This window comes from Ambystoma mexicanum, chromosome 1q (assembly GCF_040938575.1).
Source record: "Ambystoma mexicanum isolate Mex_15411 chromosome 1q, UKY_AmexF1_1, whole genome shotgun sequence".
NCBI lineage: Eukaryota > Metazoa > Chordata > Amphibia > Caudata > Ambystomatidae > Ambystoma > Ambystoma mexicanum.
The window spans coordinates 46683954-46710946 of NC_090922.1; the positions used below are offsets into that span (position 1 = coordinate 46683954).

At 46.1% G+C, this 26993-nt stretch overlaps 1 protein-coding gene across 1 annotated transcript in view; it reads left to right on the plus strand.

Annotated features, from left to right (window-relative positions):
• Positions 1–26993, plus strand: part of DHX38 (DEAH-box helicase 38) — a 2105687-nt gene that overhangs the window by 285377 nt on the left and 1793317 nt on the right. Inside the window, exon 4 of the mRNA XM_069635507.1 lies at positions 1887–2021. Coding sequence (XP_069491608.1) covers positions 1887–2021 — 135 coding nt within the window. The remainder of the gene's footprint in view (positions 1–1886; positions 2022–26993) is intronic.

A 26993-nucleotide genomic window follows, 5' to 3' on the forward strand; every position in this document is an offset into this window, starting at 1 on the left:
TCTGCTCTTTTGCTTCCCTCAATGAAGTCCTCACCTTGGTGAGACATCCTTTTTAAGCGGCCCTGATCTTTCTCAATCTGCTGTACCCAAACTTGATGGCTCTCCAAGCAAAATGCTCTTTAAGGTCCTGTTGCTAGTCTATAAATGAATCCATGGTCTTGTCTCCCCTCTACCTCAATGAATGCATCTCACTCTACACTTTCTCTTGACATCTGCTCCTAGTCTCTTCTCAACCTAGGTTTCCCCATGCCCTCTTTTTGCCGCCTCCCGCTCCCCGAACCCCCCCCCCCACCCTTGCTCTCCTATGCGGAACAGTCATCTCTTCAGAACGAGGGTCAAATTTCACCTGCTAGCAAATACTCATCCCTCTCAACCTGGCCACCCTCCTTTCCAAGCTGTCCTACCCACCACTGCTGCATTCTTCACTCAGAATTGCTACTAATTGTGAATATTATTCTCATGCTCCGTGTCAATTGTTGTAATGTCCCCCTGTCCCTAGTTTGTTCCCAGTCTTGCCCTTCACCACCCAATATGTCATTCAATCTAGCAATGCACTTTCCTAAAGGCACCTTACTGTAGGACTGTCTGCTCTGTTGCTGGCAACTTTGTTAGTAATTTCTGTTCCAAATGACACCCCTTTCTTGAATGCAAATACAAAATATCCTAGGCTGGGATTGTTTCTGGGTAGTTTACTGCAGGCTACTACAGCAAAATAATAGGTGATGGCTGGAATGTTTAGAATTAATGTTGATCTCTGGTATTGCTCTGGGCAACCCAACCTGCCAGACCATCGTTCTTCGCCTGCCAAGCCATTACAAAAGGTGAAACTCCATATGCAAATCAGGAGTTACATATGGTCACATCCCTGCTGCACAAGACCACAAGCATCCCCAAACATGTTTTGGCCTTGTTGGGCCTCATCAGTGAGGAATAGCTTGGGTCTCTAGGCTTTGATTTTTTTATTTTATTTATTTATTTATTTTTTGGATCTACATATTTAAAATCTATTACATTCCTTGCCCTGAAAATGCTCCAAATAACGTTTTTATAACTTCTAGTTATACATGGATCTTAATCGAATAAGACCTTATGGGTGTGTAACTCGAAGTCTGACATCCTGATTTATGGTGGTCCCTGTGGGCTTTGCCTGTTCAGTGTTAAGCCGCTTCATTCCCTCTAGGTGCTGTTGTAAGGTATGTTGTGCACTTGTCACATTTTGTTCTATGTGCTAGAGGTATAGTATGGGACTTGTTTCTGTGTGGCATTTTAGGGCCTGATCATTAACTGTAGAACTGTATACATGTGAATTTTGTCTAGGGTTCCCTTTTCTTCCTATCCCTTAGCGACACACATAGTTTTGTAATGGGTTGCCTTGAAACACTTGTGTCGCGCCTTGAAACACTTGTGTCGCGCCTTGAAACACTTGTGTCGCGCCTTGAAACACTTGTGTCGCGCCTTGAAACACTTGTGTCGCGCCTTGAAACACTTGTGTCGCGCCTTGAAACACTTGTGTCGCGCCTTGAAACACTTGTGTCGCGCCTTGAAACACTTGTGTCGCGCCTTGAAACACTTGTGTCGCGCCTTGAAACACTTGTGTATAGGCACGTTATAAATGCCATATCACATAATATCATATATCCACTGACATTACGGCTGTTCTACATATGCTGTGTTTGTGCTATGTGTAATGTTTAACCCAAAGCACTTATTTGACCTAATAGTCGGTGTGATTTTATATTTTGCAGTGTGCTAGTGTGATTTATTCTATGAAGGTAACTGTACTACATTACCAACGTCCACCCTTACAGCTAACATTATAGAGGTCTTGTCTATCTTTTGGGTAGAACATATAAAGTAATATCCTATTTTTTATTTGCGGTGGTTAGAAGACCGAGACCGGAACAGGCATGGCGGGAGCAGCAGACATGACCGTGATGGCAATTCTGAGCGGAGCAGTGAGCGGAGCAGTGAGCGGAGCAGCCGAAGAAGTGAACCTGAAAGCCCTCGGCATAGACCCAAAGGTCAGTGTTGTCATAATTGATGTACGTGATTCGTACAGTGTTAACATAACTTGCCACTGTTCCCTTTTATAGTCTGTTTCACTTGTGTATTCAAATATGCAAAATGTTTTGAGGTACTTAACGATGAAAACAGACTGCTTCTGACCCAAGCTGGTATCAAACAACCTATTGAAAGAATGATGCTGCCTTATTTAGTGCGACGGTTCTCATCTGAGGCTCTTGGCACCTTTCATAGGGTCTTGGTATGTTCATTACTGTGACCATTTGGTATACTTTGTATTATGATAGGTTATTTATAACCCGCTTAATACCCAGAGGTTTCTATGCGTGGACCCAGGGATCGAACCTGTGTGGCTCCATGTCATCTTGCTTCCAAGGCGAGCATGTTGCCGCTGAGCTATTATACAAGTATGCTTGGAGATCTGGTATTAGTGTCTCATGGTCACCCTTGAACTGTGCTCTCCTGAAAACCTGAAAGCTGTGTTCAGATTCCTGGATTGCAGTGCTACCTTAAAGTCCAACTCTTAAGAACCCTTGTTTCTCAGGCATATACATTTAAACCGATCCATTGAATTAGTAAAGATCAATTAAAATGCCCGATACTTTTCAAAATATTTTTCTAGATGTACATGCCAAAATGTGAGTAATTATCAATCCATGTGGTTGATCGACTTCAGTTTAGATTGCGATACCTCAGAGAAAATTCTGCAATCCATGAGGGGAGGGGAGGGTAGTGGGGAAGAAAATAATTCTCTTCTCTGTCTCATCCTTGAGCTATGGTATGGTTGCATGCTGTTGGGTAGATTTCCATTTTAAGGTGAAATCTCCTTCACATGTGAGGCCCCCAGCATGTTTTGCTGGATTTCCGGTCTGTTCCCCTGAGTAAGTGGGGACCTTTTTTTTTTCTTTTTCTTCCACACTACTCGTTCTTTTACCCTAGCTTTGTGATACATTTGTATTTTGTATACCCTTTTCTTGGTATGGCATCTGTCTTTGACTTTTGCAGCCCACAGCTTTTTATTTTCGGATTTCCCTTGTGGGATCACATGTTCCCAAGGGCAGGAGGATATTTAGTATCCTTCCTATCTTTTTCTATTGCAAGATCAGCACACCCCACCTTGTGGGGAGTGCTGAGAAGTTACACTGTATCCCCTTTCTCACTTCTGTATCTTTTTGGTTACTGTATCAAGCTAATCTGAATGGCTTGTGGCAGTTTTTTTTTTTTAATCCTTCCTACGTTTGTGCAATTCTTACTCCCAGGCTGTACTCACTGCCGCAGTAGTGCACAGAAGGGTCACCATTGACCCAAAATGGTGAGTGTTCTTTTTTCCCCAATTCAAGATGGCTTGTCCCTTCTTGGTCCTTCTGCTGTGCAGGATGGGGGAGGTCCTGGTTTGACTTTTGTCTTTGGCGGGATCCCTTCGTGAAGTCTGCTAAGGCGCCGGTGTTTCTGTGAGGACAGGAAACTGGGGAGGACTCAAGCTCTGCTGTTCTTTGTCGTCTACTGTGCCTGCCTGGAACCAGTTCCAACTGGGAGGCTGGCTGTCGTAAAAGGACAGCCATTCCCCACAGTTTGAATGGTGCATGGGTGCTGATTGGCTGGGTTCCTACATAAGAGGCATGGATCCCGAGGCTGAAGACCAGCTCACCACTGGAACTGAAGAGACGACAAGGAGGAAGAAGAGAGAAGTCTGCATCTGCTTCCAGATGACCGGAGATGCCTTATGAGTAATCGCTGCTATTTGACACCTTTCTTCCAAGTGTCTAGAGAGCCCTGAAAAGGACTTCTCTCTCCCTTGGACTGGTGGGTCGAACGGTCTCAAGACACCCTGCATTTCGAGCCATCCCATGGTGATCTGTGACCTTCATGGGCCTCAAACCACTATACCCTAGGACCTTTGGCCATTGTGTAGTGCATAGTCTTCCGAAGATCGAATATTTCCGTAACTTCGGACTCCTTCCAGACCTCCAGAGGCAAGATTCTACTCCTTGAAGTCCGCTCACCAGAGTGCTAGACCAAGAAAGCAAGACTAATCAACTGGGTGGTAATCGTTCTTCACTGGTGTCTTGAAAAAGGTGCCACAATAGCAGAACCATGAAGAATCCTTTGCCGGGAGCCTCTTCACTCCACTGACAAGGTCTGCTGCTGCATCGTGCTGCGTCATTTTCTTCACTTCCATGGCACAATGAGACTCTTGGTGGAACTTGCTCTGCTGCTCCTGTGTTGCTGGTGTGCTGATTCGTGTGTTTTGCATAGATTTGCCTATCGGGAGCCTTCTCCCCAACATAAACTGTTACTTGCTACTGGACTTCCTCTGCAACCTTTGGACTTTCTACAGCTTGTGCTTTACCGGTTTTGCCCTCCAGCCGGACTCTGAGAAGCTCATAACTAGATGGGGATGGACTACTAAATCCCAAGGCCTCTGTGAAATGATTGCAAAGTATTTACCTGCTTTGTGTTGGTTTTGTTTCATTCTTTTGTACCTAAAAAGATATTCCGATAGCTATTACAAAAGTATTTAACTTGCCTTTTGAATTGCATACTTCTATTCTAATGTATTACCAAAGTGATTTACTTATTGTAAAAATTGCAGTAGTTCTAAGTTATGTAGTGTGTGCTATAGTACTTACCTTTCTGAAGAATCACCTTTACCTTGGTGTTTACATAAAAGAAACAATTGTTTTGAGGTAACTTTTAGTGTCTTTGTGTTATTTTCTTTTGTTTGTTTTTTTTTGGTCCTATGTGTATACTCTAAGTTCTATGTACTGCCTACAGCCCTTCCGCCCTCCTAAAATGAGTCTGGTTGCTCAGCCATTGCTACCAACAAAGCCGGTGTGGTTCAGGCCTATACTAAGAGTTGGTGGCGAGGGTCTCAAATGTGAGTCTTCAAACTCTTACATAAGGTGCACTTTTGTAAAACTCCCTAACACAGGCCACTGGCAGTGGGCTCACAAAAGCAGATCTATTTAGACAGCCCTACAGATAAGGGGCATAACGGGCAATTTTATTCCCTAGACATAGGGAAATAGTCTCCAAAAAATACAAATTGGGAGTATTGGAGTAAAAATACTCCCAACAAAAAATAGGGAGCAGACCCTTCGGAACTTGTTCCCTTGCTCTTTACTACTGCTTGATCGGAAGAAGTAAACATGCATATTTTAATGTACATGAATAACTACGTCTAAAGAAATGATTACAAAAATATTCCAGATTTCCAGTAAAACATTTACTCGTTTTTAAAATACTCCCATTGGGAAATAGACTTACATTTTTACTCCAAAAAAAGTCATTTTACCACCAACTTAAAAAAAAAAATTGAGTAAAATATTCCCACTTCAAAATCTTATCTGAACCATTGTCAGTAGATATTGAACTCAGATTTTATCAAATGGATTGCACGTGCTAATATTTTATGGTTTTCAGTGATTGTAAATTGGTTCTATAGCAGTGTGGTCTAGCACACCCCTGGAACACTAATCTTGAAAAATATAACGTGCGTAAACCCTTTGTGGTAGATAAGAATTGGGACACATTTAGGCAATAATCCCTGAGACTGCGGGCCATTACTGCATAAGGTAATGCCTCTGGGGCCCATAGTTACAGGCCCGAGCGTAGCAAGGGTCTTAATGAAGGCCCTGGGTCATTACCTTATGCAGTAATGGCCCGCAGTCGAGGGGCTTATTGCCATTAGTACCCCGGCCCGTTAGACCGGGGCACTAATGGTGTATTTTTTTTTTCTTTTTTTTCCCCAGCTGCGAGACATGTGGTCTGTTTTCTCTTTCTGTGGCGGCCATAGCAACCAAAGAAAATGCCCACCATGGAAGGGGGAGACGTTCTCCCTTTCCATGGCGGCCATTGACTCGCTTGTAAATAAAAATAAAAAAGTCGTCATGGAACAGGGAGAAGGGACTACGTGTAGTCCCTTCTCCCTTTCCATGGTGGCCCGAAGAAACAGGGAAGAATGGCGAGGACCGGCACAAGGGATGTGGTGCGACGTGAGCGGGATTACCAGCAGGTGAGGCTCGGAAATGGACCAATAGGTAAGTGGCTTTTTTTTTTTTGCGCTGGGAAGATGAAACTTGGCAGGAAGGAGACTTGTAGGAGCTGGTGACCACCGAAGTTCCAGACAGAAACGCGAAATGGTGATGCTTCTGGCACGGTATCTCAATTCATAGCTGATCGGTCCAGGTTAGATTCTGAAGGCTCTAAATTGCAGGAATGTGAGAAGGCGTCCCACCAAGTCCAAAGCTTGAAGCACTTTTAAGGGCCCCCTCAGATTAGGTAAACCAACAGGTCTTCACCAGGACAGTTGCAGGAAAGGTCATCATGCCTCTTTAGAAGTCATTCACAGATCTTTAGTGGGCTACACAAGATACTTGGCTCCATTGCTGATCTCATGGATGGCTGCGGGACTCCTTATCCTACATTCAGGTGAGGGATCAAATTCAGCCCTCCAATAGCATGGGTTTGTGCTACGCAGCCAGCAGTGGCCCAATCGGGGACCACTGTGGGTTTTACTCATGCATGCACACTAGACTTTCAGGCACCACAGTTTGTGAACTGGGACCAGATAGTCCCACCCCTTTCCTGTGTCCACACAAACATGGCATGCACTAGCCTACGAAAGCAGTGGCTTTCCTGGACAAATGTATTACCATATTGGGGATTTCTGGTCCTGGGAAGGCAGGGGGAAGGCCAGAAAACAAAATGGCCAAAGAACAAGCGAAAAACCTCGTGGCAGGGCCATTTGTGGTCACTATGCGTGTTTAGTAGCCAAAAGCGATAAACGTGAATGTGCACACTGAGTACTGCAAAATGAAAGAACATGTAACTGCTGCCACCAGCTTGTCTTTAGGCACATATAAAAGTAACCAAAAGCCCCAGTGTAAAAGGGCTAGGGTGATATAAAAGTATCTCCATGAACTTCATTGTAAGATGCAGTGTGCACTGTTACAAAAGTTACCAAAACTCGTAAAAAGTCAGACAAAAGGGAAACCTAGTTTCCCAGTACTAATTGTCTGACGGACTGATTAGTTTCCCCATGACCAAATGAGCAAAAAAGCCAGGGAAGTGAAGCTGAAGACTGCACTACTCTGTAAAATGTCGGGACAGGTCAAAAAAATAAAAGCTAATAATTTGGGGGTCCATAGACTATGCAGGAAAAGTTGCCTAAAGGATCTTTCCTAACATCCCTGACCGAGGTGACCCTTGAGAACCAAATAAAAGATGGAATCTTGTATTGGTGACATGTACTTACGGGGTACTACCCAATGTGATCGATTTTAATTGATCGAATGGAACATCTGGCCGAATTTGGCTAGTACCATTAAATCAAATTGAGTGATCACTACCGAACATGGGGAGCAGGGGTTGCAGGGGTGTCCCTTGCGTCGCATGTTCAGTATTGATGGCATGTGGGGGGTAGTAAGGGTGTCTCCTGCTTCCTGATGAATGGAGACGGGGGAAAGAAATGAGAAAAGCTGACTCTGAGGCGTTGGACCTGACCTGTGTAAGAGGGACGGAACTGACACCGTAGGGTCAGAAAGAAAGCAGATGTGCGAAAGGTTGTTGGGGTGGGGGTGGAGATGTATTGGGAGCGGTGGGGGGGGCATAGTAGTGTGAATTTTGGCCGCAGCAAAATTGCTTTTGCAGTGAAATTGACTACGGTCCATTCCGCCGCGAACAATTATGCCACGGCCAAATCACACAGATCCACTTACGGCAATGGTTGCTCTGAATTCAGCACAGAAACAGCAAGGGGGAAAATGTGATTTTAGTACAGATACTTCTAACTGCTACTGGGGCTCAGACTGGAGTGACTTAAAACCCCAACCCAGCTTGTTCTTGACAAATATCCCAAGTAAAATAGCCAAAATGAGAGGCCAACCACTGGGCACATCCCCTGTAGCAGCAATGACAGTGACTGGAGCACTGTAGACCCCAACCAGGGTCAAAGGTTGCCTCTGGGGAGCAGGAGGGTACAGCTGGTCGGCAAGGAAATTATACCATGATGAGACAACAGGTGGCAATGCACCAAACTATCCTAACATGGAGTGGAGGAGCAATAGCTTGCCATTCAGGTTTTCAAGCTGGGATGACCAGGACGGTGATATCCTGCCTTAAACACTTGAGCCAGATGGATGTTACTAAGAGTTCAGAAACTGCAGGTGAAGAAGATTCTGGCTAAGACAGTCCAATTTGTCAGGATGGTAAGAATCAAAAATAGAGGCCTGGAATGGATTCCACCGAAAGAAATGTATCGGGGGGGAAAAAAACATTGAATGCATTTTTTTTAAAGGGTTTAGTTTAGTAAAAATGTGTTTTTAATGTTTTAAAAAAGGAGGTTTGGGGGGGGGGCCCCCATTTAAAACAAATAAAAATGCATTAGATGTGGGGTTTTTTTGTTATTTTTTTTTTAAGATGGTTTTTTTGTCAATGGCATGGTTGTCGTTGGTTTGGCTGTCGATGGAATCACTAGCAACCAGTAAAGTAACATATATTTTTTGGAGATGCCTTTAAGCTACTTAAGGACAAGTATGAGCACAGTTAACTATTGTAAAAGTGCACTAAGCAATTTGGGGAAAGCAATACCCAATTACAGTTGAAGAGCAACAGCTATTCAAGGTCAGTATAACCTATTGGTATATAAATTTATGACACTTTTTATTTTATAGGAATAGACAGTTTAACCAATGATACTTTTCAGAAGTGTATGCTACAATTCTAAGGTAAGTAAGAACTTTATGGCTATTTTTAGAACTGCTCTAAAGCAGTTCAGGGAAAGCATAACCCAATACTCATAAGTCCCATCCCCTTTGCTCCACCCTTGTGGACGTCCACCCAACCTGGGGAGGTACCAGAACCTTTGGCGGGGAAATATTGAGTTTCCCACTTTAGATTTAGTGTAGTGCACGGCCTCTGACGTGGGAACACCCCGGGGAGGGCACGCCCTCCGGTGCCTCCCCTCAATCCCTTTTTCCGCATGGACAGTGTCGGACCTTGCAGCCGGTAAAGAGGTTTTTTAAGCTTTCTGCTTGATCCCTGTTTTTGTTTTTTCAATCCTATTCATCTTCCCTTCAGTGCCCCGCCTCCCCTCCCCGGCGCATGCAGCCGCAGGAGGATGCACGAGATGTGCCTCATTTGACCGCTCCTTCCTGGCGTTGGACCCCCATGCACTCTTTAATGTTTAGGGCCCGACGTCCTCTAGGACGCATGTTCGGCTTGCAGCACTCTTGTTCACAGGGCATTGAAGAATCGGTTGTCACAGTGGAAGGAGAGCTTCCACACGTCTCCTCCGCCCCACCTTAAGGACTTCCTCTCCAGGACCTCTCGTCAACACAAGGTAGGCCCTCTGTTCAGCATGGTTCCACTGCGCGGCAATGCCTTCTCTGGGGTTCCAGTGGATCGGGGTTCCTCGGATTCAGTTTCTGGCAGGCCAGAGGCCTTGAAGGCGACCAGCTCCAAAGCTGAGGGACTCAGGGGGGACCTACCAGGCTGTCCTTGGCAGGGCACAGGTGCTGGGGGAGTCAGCCTACTGGAGCTCGCACCGAGGTCGTGAGTCAGGGTCTTGGGACTACCGGCCGGCTGAGGTGTCAGCGCCTACCTGAGGTCGACGTTTCTGCTTTGGGTGCAAGACGAAGCTGTATCTGCCCGTGTCTGAGGCCTCTTGTGGCGCAGGGCCTTCGCGCCCTCCCGCCCAGGGTGTGGCGCAAGGCTCCAAAAGGGCAGAGGCACGTGGCGGAGCCTGCCAGGCCAATCTTGGATCCAGCTCTGGGCCTGCCCATGCATTCGCCCATTGAATGGGCTTTGCAAGATGATCCCAGTCCCCTTCCCTCTGGAGGCGCCTCTTCCATACAATCCACTGCCATCTGGTTTTCTCAGGGATGCATCTACCCATCATACGCCCCAGGCGCCTCAGTGCTTTGACCAGGAGCCGAGGCCCAGCGCCTCGTAAAGGCCGGGCCCCTAGGAAACGCGGCAGCTTGCGAGGAGCGCTTCTTCGAGCGCTTCCTCGTGCATTCCCATCAGGTAAAGGGGCTCTTGTAGGAGGTCATCCTGCAGGTGGCACCGCCCTGGCCTCCTCCTGGGTACGCCTCCCGTTCCTCCGGCACTGCCGGTTACAGTGCTGGTCCTTCCCCGGGCCGGGCCCTGCCGCTTATTCAGACCCCTCTACCGCCTCCTGTACCACCAATGCCACTAAACGCTGTTGGACCAGTCTTTCGGCAGCAGACTTAGTGGGGGGGGGGGCGCCCAGTTGGCACCAGTCCCAGGGCCCGGGTTCCCCAAAAGCTGTGAAAAAAAAGTGCAACAACGGTAAACCCTCAGCATCCGGTAAGGCCTTTCATGATTGCCTTTAGTGCCTGGCGGAGTTCTTTGGGGTCCCTCTGCCCAAGGAAGACCCCCAGGAGTCGGGAGAGTTAGCTGAGGTCTTGGGTAAGCGCACCACGATCCGGTCTGGCATCCCTCTCCAGAAGGATGTCCTGCCGGTGGCGTGAAAGGTGTGGGAGAAGTCCAGGGCCAACGCTCAGATGAACAATAAGTTGGACAGCAGGTTCAGGCTGACAGACTGGGAGCCGATCCTCCTGGCCTACCACCTAAAGCCTCATTCTTCAGTGGTCACCTTTACAGAAGGGAAAACCCAATATGTTGGGAACCTAGGTTCATTTACACTATATATTTTTTTTTTCTACATTTCCAAAAATAGGGTCCATTTTTGGAAATGGAATAAAAATACGTGTGCAGTTGGGCGATTAGTGTGAGTCGCAACACGTGTTGATAGCAGAGGAATAGATCCACTGCTCTGGTCTGTTTTCTTTTTTTGATACAAGCACTGTTTGTATGTTTGTATTGAACCAGTAAATGTTAAAAATTTGTTTACAAAACATTTAATCTGGTGAAAATGATACGGAGTACGAGGCATTTAATAAATATATGCTGGAGGGCAAAAGGTTTCCAGTAAAGTACCTATGCTAAATGTTGAGCACACAAATTATGTAAAAAGGAAAGATACCAATAAATGAGACATTGGTTAAAAACAGTGTTCCCTAAACATGCATGTTTCATTGAAATGAAATATAAGCAATTTTTAGAAATAATGACGAATAAGGTAAAATGTTGGGCACATTTAATTCTTCATTGGTGGATGCGGCCTCCTTGTATTCTAAGCCATCGTCTTCGTTGTCTTCCCCCACTTGTCTTCCCCCACTTGTCTTTCCAAGGAGGACAAAGAGTCCAAGTCTCTGGGAATGCGCTTTTATTCTATCTCAGTACTGCATCTGCTGCAAGCCAACGCAGACGCCCTCTTGGCAGCAGCGGCTGACCAGAAACTCTGGAGGGAGCTTGGGGGGAATTTCTGCCCGACCTCCTTTCGGACAAGCAAGCCTCCCTGAAGGCTGGTCTGGCACATGCCCGGGCCATTGTGCAGGACCTCATGGAGGCTTCCGTCTCCCACATCGACACAGGCAGCAGAGGGCTGTGCCTTGGTGTCGCGATGAGGACGGCGTGGTGTTTTCATCTGACGTGCAGGAGCGGATTCCAGATCTGCCCTTCGAGGGTGTGAGCCTTTTTCATTCTTCAACCGATGATGAGCTGACAAAGTAGAAAACCTCCACTCAAACTGCCAAGTCCTTGGACATCCTGACGAAACCTGGACAGAAATCCTTCCCTCAATTTGAGGGCAGGACTGAGTTCAGGCCCTGTGCGTTTTCTGGCTTTAAGGGGTTCCAGGACCACAGTACACAGATGCCTGACTGGTCGCCCAGTGAAAAAAAAAAAGAAAAAGGTAGCAGCAGAGGACGTTGCACAGGTTTTTTCGGCCCCGCCTCTGACGCCAAGAAGCAGTGACGTCCAGGTCGGGGAACACAGCTCGCCTGGAAGTGTTTTTTCAGCAACCTGTGAATCCTATCCATAGTCTCCACAGGTTCAGTCTTCCTCTTCCATTCCCATCCTCTCCTCCTCTGTCAGATCAGGTGCCCTGCCCTTTTTACACAAGGTCCTTTCGCTCTTGGAGATGCAGGCGATGGAACAGGTTCCTCCTTTTAGACAGGGGCACCAGGTACTCTTCCAGGATTTTTGCAGTACCAAAGAACCAGGCTGGCCTGAGGGTTGTCCTGGACCTGTCATTTCAAATTCTGTATTTACAGCTGGAATGCTTCAAGATGATCTCCCGCCCACACATCCGAGTCTGTGTGCAGAGGACTGGATGTGTTTCTTGGACCTCATGGATACCTACCCGCATGTACACTTCTACCATCTGCATCAGAAGTTTCTGGGTTTCACGTTTGTAGTACCACTTTCAATACATGGTGCAGCCCTTTGGCCTGAACTCGGCCCTGTGTGTCTTCATGAAGTTGAACGCAGTGGTGGGCCTTATCCGGTTGGAGGACCATCATCTGTATACTTATTTGGATGACTGGCTAGTGGGAGTGGGGTCACCCAAAGGGGTGGTGCACTCCTGCCAGAGATTGGCAGATGCCTTCATTAGCTGGGGTTCTCACTCAGCCAGAGGAAGTCAGTTGTGCCCATCTGAGGAACTGGTATTCCTAGGGGCGCATTGGAACACTATCGTTCAGGAGGTGTTCCCTACGTCCGAGAGGCTCCTGTCCCTCTGCAAGGCAGTGTTTCACTTTATGGCCAGCTCCACACTTCAGCATGGAAGCTCCTGCACATTCTGGGCCTGATGGCCTCCTGCATGCTCAATGTACAGCGTGATCATCTCAAGATGAGGTGCCTCCAGCTCCACCTGGCAAACATTTCGTATCAGGAGACTGGGTCTGTCGGACAGGGTCCCTGTACTACCGCTCTTACTGCCCGATCTTCGCTTGTGGCTGAAGGATGGCAATGTTTCAGTGGGAGCCCCCATCACCTGACCAGAGCCTACCCTGGTGGTGACGACTGACTTCTCCCTTTCGGGCTGGGGAGCTACTTTGGAGGGATATGCTCTTCATGGAGCATGGTCCAGGACTTAATTCCGCCTACATATAAAACTGCGTTTTTTGGCCCTTATCAGGGACAGGTCTGTTCTGGTCAGGATGGACATTTCTACTACGATTTTCCTGAACAAGCAGGGTGGCAATCTGACCGCCCCCCCCTCCCCCCCCAACGCCTCCCTCCTCTGCATGGAGGCGATATCAATCTAGGAATAGGCCATGACGGAGGGGATTTGGATTTCAGCAGTGCACCTCCCGGACCAGCTGAGCCGCTTGGGGTTCAACACCCACGAGTGGGAGTTGCACACAGACTCCTTGTTGTTGCCCCCATTCAAGTGTTAGGGGCACGGGGGCGGGGGGGGGGGGTGGTTTCACCGATCTAGATTTTTTGCATCCCCTCAAAATTTCCAAGTGCCCTTAGTTTGCTTCATGGGCAGGATTGGGTCGCGGGGGAGTTGGGGGAGGGGTGGGGAGTAGAGGGTAGGGGTCACTGGGAGATAACTTCCAGATCAGTTGGTACTGCTGCAGTTGTGCGTTATCACCCCTCTGCTCCAATGGATTTGCAGCCTTATACTGACTGCCCCCCACTGGCCTTCGACACCCTGATTTTCGGATCTGCTGCAGTTGTGCTCCCAGGGTCCCGTCCACCTTTCTGATTTATCGCTGGGGATTCCTGACACAGAATGGTGGGGTGGTCTAGCATCGGGACCCGGCCAAGCTTGCACTGGTGGCCTGTTTGCTGACCAGCTGAGGATGCAACATGCTCCATTTTCGGATGACCACTGGAACGTCATTCAAGAGGCCCTCGACTCGGTCCCAGTATAAGAGTAAAAGGACTAGGTTCTGCCATTGGGCTTGTAACGAGGTTCTGGACCCTGTCACCTGTCCTCTGGATGACGTGCTAGCTTTTTCAGCACACCTGGCTCATTCTGGAGTATAGGAGACTACTTGCCGCACTTATTGGTAGCCAATCCCCCTGAGCACCTGAGCATGTGTTTTCTGCAGCCAACCCGGCGGTTAAGGCCCACCTTAAGGGGTTGTCTAGGTTTTTCCCGCTGGTGCATAGGCCGCACCGAGTCTGGGACCTCAACGTGGTTCTGGTAGCTTTGCAGCGCAACCTTTTCGAGACTATTGCCTCTGTGGATATCGGCTTGGTGACACTAAAGAGGGTTTTACTGGTGGCTTTTACCTCTGCACACAAGGTTAGTGAGCTGCTGTTGTTATCCTTGTGCGAGCCCTTCACGTTTCACAATGACGCAGTTCTCTTGCACACTCACCCAAACCTCTTGGCCAAGGTGGTCTTTCATTTCATCTGAATCAGATAATCTGCCTGCCAGTGTTCTTCCTGAACCCACAGTTCGAGGCAGATGGGTCCCTGCATTCCTTGTACCTCAAGAGGGTCCTCAAGTTTTATCTCCCTCTGACAAAATCCTTCAGGAAGTCCGAGGCATTGTTTGTGATTTTTGGGGGCTCCTCCCCTGGCTCTCGGGCTTCAAAGGCTTCCATTGCCTGTTGGATGGTTCAGGCCATTTCGGAGACCTGTTCCTGAGGGTTTCATGCCTATGTGGTCAGAGCCAAAGCCACGGTTTCGCGTTTGAGACATGTTCTTGGGATGTTATCAGCAAGGTGGCTACTTGGGCCACTCTATCGGCCTTCTGTAAGCACTACTCACTGGACACCAGCTCCAGGCGCGATGCTGAGTTTGGTCTGCCGGTTATGAAGAACCTTTTGCTTAGTCCTATATATAAGGCAGGTTATCACAGCTCCCCCCTATGTTCTTGTTCGGTGGAATTGCCCTCAAGGATAGAGGAAAGGGGACAGTACTTATGAGTAATTATTTACTCACCATAGTGACTAGAGTACTCGTAGTCCCCTTTCCTCCATATGGCCCACTCGCCTTCCTCTACTAGTATGCCAATGCCTAATATGTAATCAGCGTAGCCAGGTATCTAAGCATCTGATGTGTTCAAAGGGAACTGAGGTGATGAGCCGGAGGGCGGTGCCTCGGCAGGGAGTTGCCACGCCCGAGGCTGTGCCTGCCCGCTATACTAAATTTAAAGGGTGGGAGCTCACTTTTTCGCTATCCAAGGTTCCGGTACCGTTACCAGGTTGGGGGGGGGACTCCCACAAGGATGGAGGAAAGGGGACTATGTACTATGACTACTTTAGTCACTACGGTGAGTAACTTTAATGTGTACACTTTTAGAATGGCAAAGCTATTCAGGGTAAGTTTAAGAATGGCATTCCGCAATTCATTGGTAAGAACTCATTGTTTTAGTTTTATTATTAGTGCGAAAAACATTTGCAAAATCAGGTCAAATCCAGTTCCAGGCCAACATCCATATCAGGACAGAGTTTCATTGGGCCTACAGTAGATCTAATGGCCTTCATGCTATAGATTAACAGCTTCTCGTAGAAATTGTACTGCTGCAAATGATAGGCTCAGCTTTTTCCCTGCTCATTAGCCATAGCCACCATTCACCCACAGTCATGCTAGTAAAATCTGCTACGAATTTTCCAAGTATTTTGTTTTGAGCGAGCTTAGTGATTTGCAGGCAGAGAATAAATGCCGAAGATTTCCACCTGAACGACAGCTTTACGGAATCTGCCGTCTGAGGAGAATCCCCTCCTTGTAGCCCACATTGACACATTGAAATCACTTTTACAGCAGTTCATCCAAATTCTCAGTCTGTTCTCAAATTTGGGTCTGGAAATTTTCTGAAATAGTCTGGTAAGGAGCCACTGCTTCTCGGCTCTTTTGCTGCATCATTGTATAGTTTATATTCAGTTAGTTTGTCGCCAGTGGTTATCCAGTCCATGGTCCACAATTTCTTTTCAACCATCGCCGCAGAAATCCAAAGATCTTCTAGAGCAGCTTCTGAGAGGATCCAGATTTTTACCGCACTTGGTTCCCTATTTGTTCCAGATGTTTCTTCCTTTGTCAGAATGGCAGATCTGATCATTGCCAGCATTGGTGGTGCCTCTGGGTTTAGGCATTTCCCTTAAGTTTAGCTTTTTCCACTGAGATACTTCGAGAGAGCAGAGGCCAAGCTCACGCCTTATCTGTTGAATAGGCATGGATTTCAGCAGGCCCAGTATATGTTTCCAGTGAATCCCCTCGAGAGCGTTCCATTGCTTTTTTGTGAAGGTCAGCAAATCCTCTGCGCCATAGGATGACGGCACCACCTTTTAGTTTATACATTTCCAGAACGGGAATCTTAGAGAACTGACAAAATCTGCATTTAATAATCAGTGCCTGATTAGTTAGTGCTGTTGCCTTTTCTCTCAGGGCAATCCAAGTCACTGTTTCTTTCATACTCGGTGAGACATGGACCACTAGGTATTTAAAGGTTTTCACCTGGCCGAATTCCTCCTCACCAATGAACCATTGCAGATCTTTCCCTTTGGCTTAGTTTCCATTCATAATTTGCATGGTCTTTGTTTTGTTATGTTGATTGTTAGGTTATTCTGAGGGGGTACTCCCTCAAGGCTTTCAATTGTCTCTAGAGGCCAATTGCAGTTGGGTCCAGTATGACCAAATCCTCGGCATATAATAATCTTGGTATCTCTCTCCCCCCCTTCACCCCCCCACCTCTATCGAAGGTGGAAAACATCTGACCTTACCCAGTTTTTCACTCTGGTTAGAGATGTATAAGTTGAAGATAGAGGGAGTCAAAGGACAGCCTTGCTTTACCCCGTGATTTGTTGTGATGTCGTCACTTAACCGACCCTCAGGATTCAAACGGATTTTGATAGAGGTATTTGAATGTAGACTTATTTGGGATATCAGATCTTCACGGCATCCCCACTTTGTCAGTTTGTGCCACAGATGCTCCCTGTCAATACATTACTTTTACTTTACTTCATGGCATTTGTATAGCGCAGTCATGGACCCTAGGGCGTGAGGGCGCTACAAAACATAAACACATAACCGAAATCATCAAAGGCTGTCGAAGGTTTTTTGGAAATCAACAAATGCCAGAAACAGCTTGCCATTTGCCTTTAGGGTTTTATTCTTCAGGATTCATAGAATACGGATTGGGGTAGCAGTACCCATTCCCTTGGCAAAACCGGCCTGAAAGACATCATAGTGGGTTGATTTCTTCAGCCATCGCATTAGTCTCTGCAAAAGTAGTATAGCATACATTTTGCCAAGAGCGTCCAGTAATGCAATGGGGCGATAATTGGACATGTTGTGCCTGTTCCCGTTCTTGAAGATTGGTATGACGTTCGCTGTTGTCCCGGAAGCCGGGATAGACTGAGTCAACTCTAGCATATTGGCCCATTCTTAAGGGTTTTGGCTTAGATCGGCGTTTGACAGCCCATCAGTAAGAACTTGCATACTTTTAAGAGGGGCTACAAGCAACTTAGACTAGTATTAACTCCAAGACTGTTTTAGAAATGCACTAAAGCAGATCAGGGAAAGCATAACCCAATAATGCACATTTAGAAAGACACCTTGTATTCCAAGGTGGATAAATCCTATTGGTAAGCTTTTACACTCATTCACTTTAGAAATGATACTCTACCAACAATATTACTTTTTAGAAAAGTGAAACCCGATTCAAAACTAGTAAAAGAACTTCTATACTTTTTTTATAAAGGACCAACAAGCAACTTAAAGGGAAGTATCAACTTCAAGGAAACTTTGTAACTTATTCTGTACAAGAACCAAAGTCATTCAACTCAAGTAGGTGCTTCCAACACTTGCTATAGATTTCAAGACAGAAGCCTTCTCATCCAAGTTCTTCCCTAATTATAGAGCATGAATTTTCTCAGTGGCAGAAGAGGGACCGTAGTGGACCCTAGTGGTCTATAGGGGTGTCACAGTATTGGTTTTATTGTGGTATGATAACCTTCTTGCCAAATGACGCTATATCATGGTTATCGCGGCATACCCGGCTGAGTTAACTAATCTTAACAAATATTTTCTTAAAGGTCATAAATTGTCAGCATTTTGAAACTTGTCTCTGCACATTTTTGGCTGATCCTCCAGGAATCTAAGGCGGCTGCAGATTTGGTCTTTCATGGCGCTCACTCGTTGATCGCCTTGAATGAAAGAGTGACGGGTGGAAGTGTTAAAATGCACAGTTTGAGCAATGAGCTTGCTGCTCAGTCACAGGTCATCGCTTTGAAAATCGGCCTCGACCTGCATTATTTTGGAACCACATGGCATGAGCATCATGACCCCCTCGCTGCGATCAGTCATAAAAGTTTGTTTTGATAACACTTTATCGCATTAAAGGGAGAAAAGTCACTTGTGAGATTTGAAAGTTCATGTCAATGTGTTTCATTTGTCAGAATGTCATGGCCAAAACACACTCGCCAAAAGGTTGCATATTGATCAAATCCCTATAGCTTGTTTACCATCTGCCTCGTGTATTATAAAGGTCTGATGTTGGAGTTAAAAGTGACCATGTAATCCTAACAGGACAGCATTCAGTGGGCACTGTTGATTTCTTTCTTGATTCTTGCAATACATGTTCATTTACCTTCTTAAAGATGGTGGCACAAAAACGTTTTGAAAATGACAAAGTTAAAATAGATATTGGCACAAATATAGCCTAGACCACCACATCACCACAGCCCCATCATTACCATTTTCCGCATGAGACGGTGGAATGCTTTCTTGGGTGGTGTCACAAATCGAGGATAGACCTAAGAAATATCTCACCCCCATTGCTCTGGACACTTCAAATTGAATGTAGAATCTGTCCTGCCTGCTTGAGTCAGTGCCATATGCAGAAGGCAGGTGAAGGATCAAGCGAAGCAACCACTCTAGTGCCAATGTTTACATCTACACGGAGGACAGTGGGGTGGGCAGTTTATATACTGGCACAAAGCACTGATGGGCCCAGTGTTCATACAGTCTGCAGAGCTAACGTTTTTTGTGGACGTGCATCAACAGGGCATCCAATTCATTCCCCCCTTTGAATTCTGGGATGTGTAGTTCCCAATCTTTCAAATTGTTGGGAAAACTACTAATCTGCTGATCTTTAACCCGACTCTACTGATCAGAGAAAGAGCTGTCACAGCATCAAAGCTGCCTTTGCTAATGTGGCCTCACTTTCTCCATGCTCTTGTCTGCCAAATGCCACATCCCAAAGAACAAGATCAGAATGCGCAGCACTTGCTTACTGCAGCCTTTCCAAATCAGATTGAAAAGCTCACTTAATAGCTGCAGGCCCTAAAACGGTATACCGGTATAACCAACGTTACGGTTATTATAGTTCAATTAAGCTGTTCACGGTATCTAGAACGGTATACCGTTATACCATTATACCGTTACACCTCTAGTGGTCTAGGAGCCAGCTGTATTCCAGTCAGGATAGGGTTCACCTGCTAGTTCCCACTAGAACAACATTAAATCAAATAAGGAAACCACTCTTTTGAATGGATTGTGTCCTCCCACATATTCCTCATTTTATATTTCCATATTCAGCTGCTTCAGAATGTTTTTTCCCCAGCAGAGGGCGATGCGCGTTGATGCTTGTCGACTCGACGTCCCTCAGAGGCCTCCGTCTCAATGTCGACGTCATCGACGGTATAAAGCGCATGCAGCGACAGTTGACTACAGTTCTGTTTTTCCACGAAAGCTATCCCTTCGGATACGGTTTGCTTCGGTTCCCTACGAGCATCTTTGGTAAAAATATTACAAATTGTATCGTTATTGGCGTCATGAACTCTGAGATCAGGGTTTAAGAAGTGTCAGGACTGGGGCGAAGATGTCCCTTATGGACCCCCGTCGGGTGGGTCTGTGGTGCCTGGTTTCCTCTCATGCTACCTTTTGACTTTACGGCCTGCTTATCGATGGCGGCGAAAGCCATGAAAGAGCGATGGGGAAAACTAGCAGCAGGTAGGTCTAAAAAAAATCCCCATCAACAACTGTTTTCTCCTTGTCGAAAGAAGACAAAAAGATCACAATCACGCAGAGGCTCTCACCACTATTCATCTTCGCGGCGTTCGAAGAAAAGGCACCATAGGTCACCATATTCGTCCTCTAGTCCCTCCCCACAACGGGTCAAGTGACCGACAAAATCAGCCTTTCCGGCTGACTGGGGACATTTCAGATTAAAAATATCTGATTACGACCTTGACCCCTTCGAAGACTCATGAAAGCCATTCCCAGGTTGAAAAGCTCGACGAGAAAAAAGATGAGGGCAAAACCTGTGCGCCCTCGAGCCCGCAAGGTAAGGAAAAAACTTCTCGAGCGGTCGAAGGATCCCGCGAGTGGAGCCCAATCTCCTTCGAGGAACAAGTCATTGACGCCATCTGCACCGAAAGACTTTGTTGGGCCCTAAAAAGCCCTCTACGCTGCATGTGTCGAATGAGTCTAAAATCTCAGCGCTGTCATTGACGCCATCGAGGATTGAAAAATCCTACACACCAATACCAAGAAAAGATTGTTTTGGAACAATTCTATTTATGAGGATGGGAACCTTCCTCTGATGACTTGTGTACCTCTGGTATACCATATGGGACACATGGGGTCCCTGAGGACTTTAGCTTGAAGTAATCTAGGATAAAAAAAATCTACAGGTAGTCCACTTGCATTTTGCAGGCACTGATACGTTCCCAGAAATCGAATTTGGGAGACCTGATCCTAATGACCATGTAGATGGTCTTGGACATTTCATGTCCAGGGTGGTTGAATACATGGGATGGAAAAACCCACACCAATATGAGCAGGATGACCTTACAGATAACCTGGATAAAGGACACCAGGAGGACCCTATTCTTCCCTTTCATGTGGCTGTCAAATGCCAATTGGGAGTTAATTCCGGCAGTTAATAAAAGGTTAACATCTAAATACAGAGTGTCCTGTAGTGGCCCCGGTTGTCTGACGAAACACCGGACTCCTGAAAGTTTGGTAGTGCAGGCTGCCAAGTCCACCTCCAAAACAAAATGCCTACCCAATTATTTCGCCAGACAGATAGAAGCGTTACAACGCTTTGGCCCAGAAAGTTTTCTCTGCAGGGAGTGCATAGCCCTAAAGTCAGAGAATGCTACGTGCACGTTGGCCAGGTTTCCTTTCACCCTTTGGGATTGTGTAAGAATGGCGGCTGAACATATCCCCGAAGGGGAGGAAAGACGATTTTGAAATCTAGTCAAGGATGGGACAGACGCAATAGCAAATCCCTCCAGACAGGTCTCGAGACTGCTGACAGTATCAGCAGGTCAATGGCAGCTAGTACAGTAATGCGCACGTTTGCCTGGTTAAAGTCTGATTTTTCTCCAGATGTGCAGTCCAGACTTCTTAAGATGCCCTTTGACAGCACACATTTTTTTGGTAGCCAGTCTGACGCAAGCCTGAAGAATCTGCAGACCCCCAAAGCAGCAGCCAAATCCCTTGGCGCTGCTATTAGTCACAAAACCGCCCCACAGGGACACCTTGGAGGGGTAGGTCCTTTTGCTATTACTACTCAGTTTGAAGGGTGAGAGGACTGTCAAATCAAAGGGGTCAAAAAAGATTCCCCTGTGGTGGACGGCGAAGAGGTACTAAGACCGCCCAGGCAGCAGCAGCTCCTTTACCAGCGGCCACTGCCTCTTTACAGCGGCCTCAAAACCTCTCTTGGGCCTTAGTTCCCAAGACCCCAGTGGGAAGCACTGTCACAGCATCTGAAAGAATGGCGAGGCATTACTTCAGATTCATAGGCATTGGAAACAGTTGCCCAGGGTTACTGCCTTCCCTTTCTAAAAATAAATCCTCAGTCATCCATCGGGGAACAGCTCTTTCAAAGTTCCAGATCCGCTCCTTATGCAGGAAATCTTGACCCTGCTATAGAAAGGTGCTATAGAACCTGTAGCAGAGAGGAACAAGGGTTGGTTCTCCCCATACTCCCCAATTCCAAAATAGGATGGAGGATTGAGACCCATTTTGCACTTAAGAGACTTAAACAAATTTCTCAGGAAGGACAAGTTCAAAATGGTTACCTTTCTCAGATCCTTCAGGCCCTCCAGCTTCAGGACTGGATGGTATTATTGGACCTTCAGGATGCTTACTTTCATGTGCCAATCCATCACCAGCAGCTGAGGTTTGCCGTTGGCGGTTCTCACTATCAGTTTAGAGTTCTGCCATTTGGGCAGACCTCCACCCCAAGGGTTTTCAACAAGTTGATGGCAAGCGAGTCTCGGGCGAGGGGCTGTGGGGGTGGGGGGGTAACATCTACCCCTACCTGGATTTTAGGCTGATCAGGGCTAGTTCCCCCGAACAGGCCCTGGAACATCTCAGCTCCACCTGTCACTCCCTTCACAGACTGGCCTTCTCCCTCAACATCAAGAAGTCCCACATGATACCATCTCCAATTCAATGGAGCAGTCCTGGGTGCATCCCTGGGAAAAGCCTCGCCACCAGAGGTTGAAGGATCACACATTCTGCAGATGGTCACCAAATTCCAAAGTGCCCAGCGTCTACAAGCCTTCGACTTTTGAGGTTGTTCAGCCTCATTGCATCCTGCATTTTTCTGGTGCCAGAGGCACCCCTGAGAATGAGATCTCTCCAGTGGGCTGTTGGGACTCCATGGTCTCAATTCTCAGGCAGGATGTCGGATCGCCTTCAGGTTCCAAGAAGGTTCACACAGGATCTCCTGTGGTGGGCATGCGAGGGCAATATTCTGAAGGGAACCTTTTTGGCAGCCATGGCCGGACATAAAGAGGAATAGAGGGAATAAAGCTACACCTAAATCAAACAGCACACTTAGGATAAATCATTGGTGGCCGAAAGGAGAAAACTAAGAGCAGCGAAACACTTGGCAGCAAAAACGAACACTGCTGAACACACAGGAAAGGCCAAGATGGCCATAAAAATATACAAAGGATGGCTGAGAACCCAGCAACTAAAAATGTATTGGGTATTTGCAGAAGAAATGCTGCAAGTAATCTGTGGCAGGAAATCGATGGAATTTTGGTCCCTAAAAAAAACCGCAAAAGACACAAATTCTTCACTACAGAATAACGTGGGTGAATAAGTGTGGTTCGACCAATTTTCGGGTCTTTTTCAAATGCCAGCTGGGGAACAAAGATTTCCTCGAGACGACTTTAACATCTTGGTATATACCATGTGACGTAGAATCAATCGGGGAGAAAATATCCAAACTAAACACCTCGAGGGCCCTTCCCCAGATGGAATTACTAATGCAGATCTTAAAGAGCACCCAAATGAATGGGCTACCTTTATCCACAAGGACTATAGAAACAAGATCAGTTCCAACATCATGAAGACGTCAACGGTGGTCCCAATTTACAAAAGTGGTCCAAGAGAAAACACAAGAAATGATCGTTCAATTTCCTTATTAGATGTGATCGGTAAGGTTTTTGGCTCATTGGTGTTGGATCGCATTCAATCATGGGTTAGATCAGTGGGGTGTGCAGACACTTTCCAAACAGGCTTTAAGGGCGTGGGAAAAACAGTGAATATTCTCCTTCTAAGTGCCATGAAGGGAAGTATCATGGAAGGCAGTCCCAGGATTTTCGTAGCATTTGTGGGCCTGGTCCAAGTCTTTGATCAGGTAAACCGCAAAATCCTTTGGAAAAGATTATCAGATCGGAAGTGCCCACCAGTGAGTCTGGAACCAATACAAGCACTCCATAGAAATATATATATATATATATATATATATATATATATATATATATATATATATATATATATATATATATATATATATATATATCTGAGAGTATAGTTGAACCGAGCTGGCACCCTATCTAAGGAAATCCAAACAGCAAGAGGTGTATAGCAGGGATGTCCGCTTGCCTCAGCACTCTTCAACTCATACCGAGGTGATTTCCAGGACTCGAAGATGACATCCGATCATTCCCTCCTGCAATAGGCACACCCCTCCTTTATGCTGATGACCTGATCTTGTTAGATCAAACAGCGATTGGTTTCCAGCACCAGTTGGAAAACTTGGCAGAATACATCACAAGAAACAACCTGGAGATTAACAAAAATAAATCAAGTCATGTTTGAAAAATCCATCAACAAAAAAAACATAAACTGCAATGGTACTTGGAGGGATCAAAAATCAAACCCATAAGCGTTCAAATACTTTGGGGTAGTATTGAATAACAGCCCAGTCGAATTCCAGATGCAAGTGTGACTTTTTGAGAAAGCAAAGAAATTGGCAGCAAAAGCGATCGACAACAAATTTGGACGATTCGCCATCATACCCACTATAAAATTCTACAAGGCGAAGGTTGTCCCTACATTGATATATAGTTCAGAGGCAATGCCAAAGATCCCAGAAAAAACCTGGTTGCGATTAGAAGGCTGCGTTTGGCGTAGAGTGCTAGGGCTTCCGACGTCTACCCCAATGGCATCAATCCACCGAAAAATTAGTTTACTCTCACTGCAAACAACGGTAGATAGAAACGGCTTGATGCTGTACAGGAAAACTAGCTTATTAAACCATACAAAAAAATTGGAAACGATTAACACCGAATTTGAAAGAATAAAAAGTACAAAATACTAACATACTGAATACAGAAAAATAAGGACAAACCCAGACGAAAAACTGTATGGAAGTAGACCTCAAGCAAAATCCAACTAAGATAAAGAAAAAGCTGGAAGAATGGGACTGGATAGAGAATTGAAATAGCATCCAAAAACAAACTGACGTCCAGTCTACCAATGAACACGAAGAGACTGCATCAACCTCTGGCATATATGGAGAAATTTCCTGATAAAACTTTACGAAACACATTTTTGAGGATACGTTTGAACTTGCTTCCGACCAACGAAATAATGGCTATAAGAGGAATGTCGACCTCAAACAAATGCTGATTCTGCAAAACAGCAGACGAGTGGAAACGAGACACCTGCTGCTATCCTGCATAGAACTGAGCAAAGCTAGGATCAGGAAGGATTCAGACGATACAAACTAATAGGAGGACGTTGGCCTGAAGGAAAGCCTTTTTCTATTGTCTACATCATTTATTCCCCCTTTTCATTTTCTACTGTTACCTCGTGGTCTTTATTTATGGAGTCAGCTCAATATACACTTCTCCTCAGACCCCACTCCTGTGAATTTAAGTACGAGATGCCACACATTTACTAAATGTTTTTCTCTCCTTCTTTTAAATTGGATTTGATGAAAGGGACTTGTAAAAACTGTTGAAACAGGGTGGGGAGCACATGCCAACGATCTGACAATGGATGGTGGTTGGTGTTCATCGGAGTTCAAACTACATATAAACCTTTTGGAGTTCAGGGCAATCAGACTAGTGCTGGAAGGCCTTTCTCCCCTGTGTGCGGGGGGAAAAAAATGTCCTGCTATTGACGGACAACATAGTGGCCATATACTACTTCAACAAAAGAGGAGGCGTATGGTCAATACCCCTGTGCAGAGAGGCAATGTAGCTCTAGTTCTGGGAAATTCAAGAAGAAATCTCCCTATCCGCAGTTAACCTAGCTGGAGTGGAGTATACGGCAGCAGATGCTCTGAGCAGGTGGAGCAGTCTTCCACGAGTGGGGACTAGCTCAGGAAGTCCTTCAAGAGATCTTGACCATTTGGGGAACCCATCAAGTGGATCTTTTCGCAACCAGTGTGAACCAGAATTGCGAACGGTACTGCTCAAGGGAATTTCCTCCAAGAGGAGCTCTAGGGGACGCATTCATAGTGGACTGGGAGTTTCCACTCCTGTATGCACTTCCTCCAGTTAGTTCCTGTGATTCCTCAAGTCATCTGGAGGTTGGGGTGGTTCAGGAAATCCATGATCCTAATTGCTCCAGTTTGGGCCAGGAGGACATGGTACCTGGACCTTCTGGACATGTCCATCTGCCCACCAATGTGTGTGTGAGAGAGTGAGTGTGTGAGTGTGTGTGAGAGAGAGAGACTCAACAGCAACAAAGTCCTCATACCGCTGCCGTTGGAACAAATTCTGCAACAGGTGCAGGGATTAGAATGTGGATTCCTTCACATGCAGTACACCTATGGTGTTCTATTTCTAATTGCACCTAGGCAATTTGGGGCTCCAGGTTGGTACAATTAAGGGGTATATGGCAGCACTATGTTTTTAAGGGCTGCTCTGAAGAGTTATATTTATTCAAGATCCCACTTGTTATACCATTTTTAAAAGGACTGACAAATGCAGTTCCTCCGGTTCCCTTTCAATTTCCAGTTTGGGACCTCAACTTGGTGTTGAAATTTCTAATGGGTGCTCCTTTTGAGCCTATCCATTCCTGTCCTTTAAGGCTATTAACTTTAAAGACCATCCTTTTAGTGGCCATCACATCAGCCCGAAGGGAGAGTGAACTTCAGGCCTTGCCCTGCAAGCTTCCGTACAGTCTTCTATAAGGACAGAGTGGTCCTTAAGGTTAAGCCTACCTTCTTACATAAGATTGTGTCTGAGTTTCATTTAACTCAGAAAATAATTCTACCTTCATTTTATCCTCATCTTGGAACGGAAGAGGAGAGATTACACAGGCTTGATCCTAGGCGTGCACTTAGTTTCTACATTTTCAGGATGTCTAAACTAAGACAATGTGACCAACTTTTTGTGGACTACACGCGCCACAAGTTGGGTATAGCAAGCTTGTAACAAACTTTATCAAGATGGATCATCTTTGCAATATCTGAATGCTACAGATTAGCCGGGAAGGATTCTCCGGAGGGCCTTAGAGCTCATTCGACCAGAGGCATGGCTGCTTCCTCTGCCTTACAGAGGGGAGTCCCAATTAAAGATCCACTTCATTGCCTCCAGGCATTGGAACTCCCTGCCTTGTACCATCAGAGCTGAACCATGTCATCTTGCCTTTCGCAAAGCAATCAAAACCAGACTGTTTGCTTAAAACTTCACACACACACCGCCTCGAAGGCCCTTACCTAGCCGCCACTATGTCTAATGCCTAACAACTCTATAGTATCGACTATGAACTATGTGTATCCTGAGTCAAACAACTATATCATATTGACACTGAATCATGATATGCAGCTCAACATGTAACCTTGCTGCACTATCACACCTGTAACCAATATTGCATATCTAAACTTAGTTAAGGGCTAATATAACTCAGCCATTTATCAAAATAATGTAACTAGC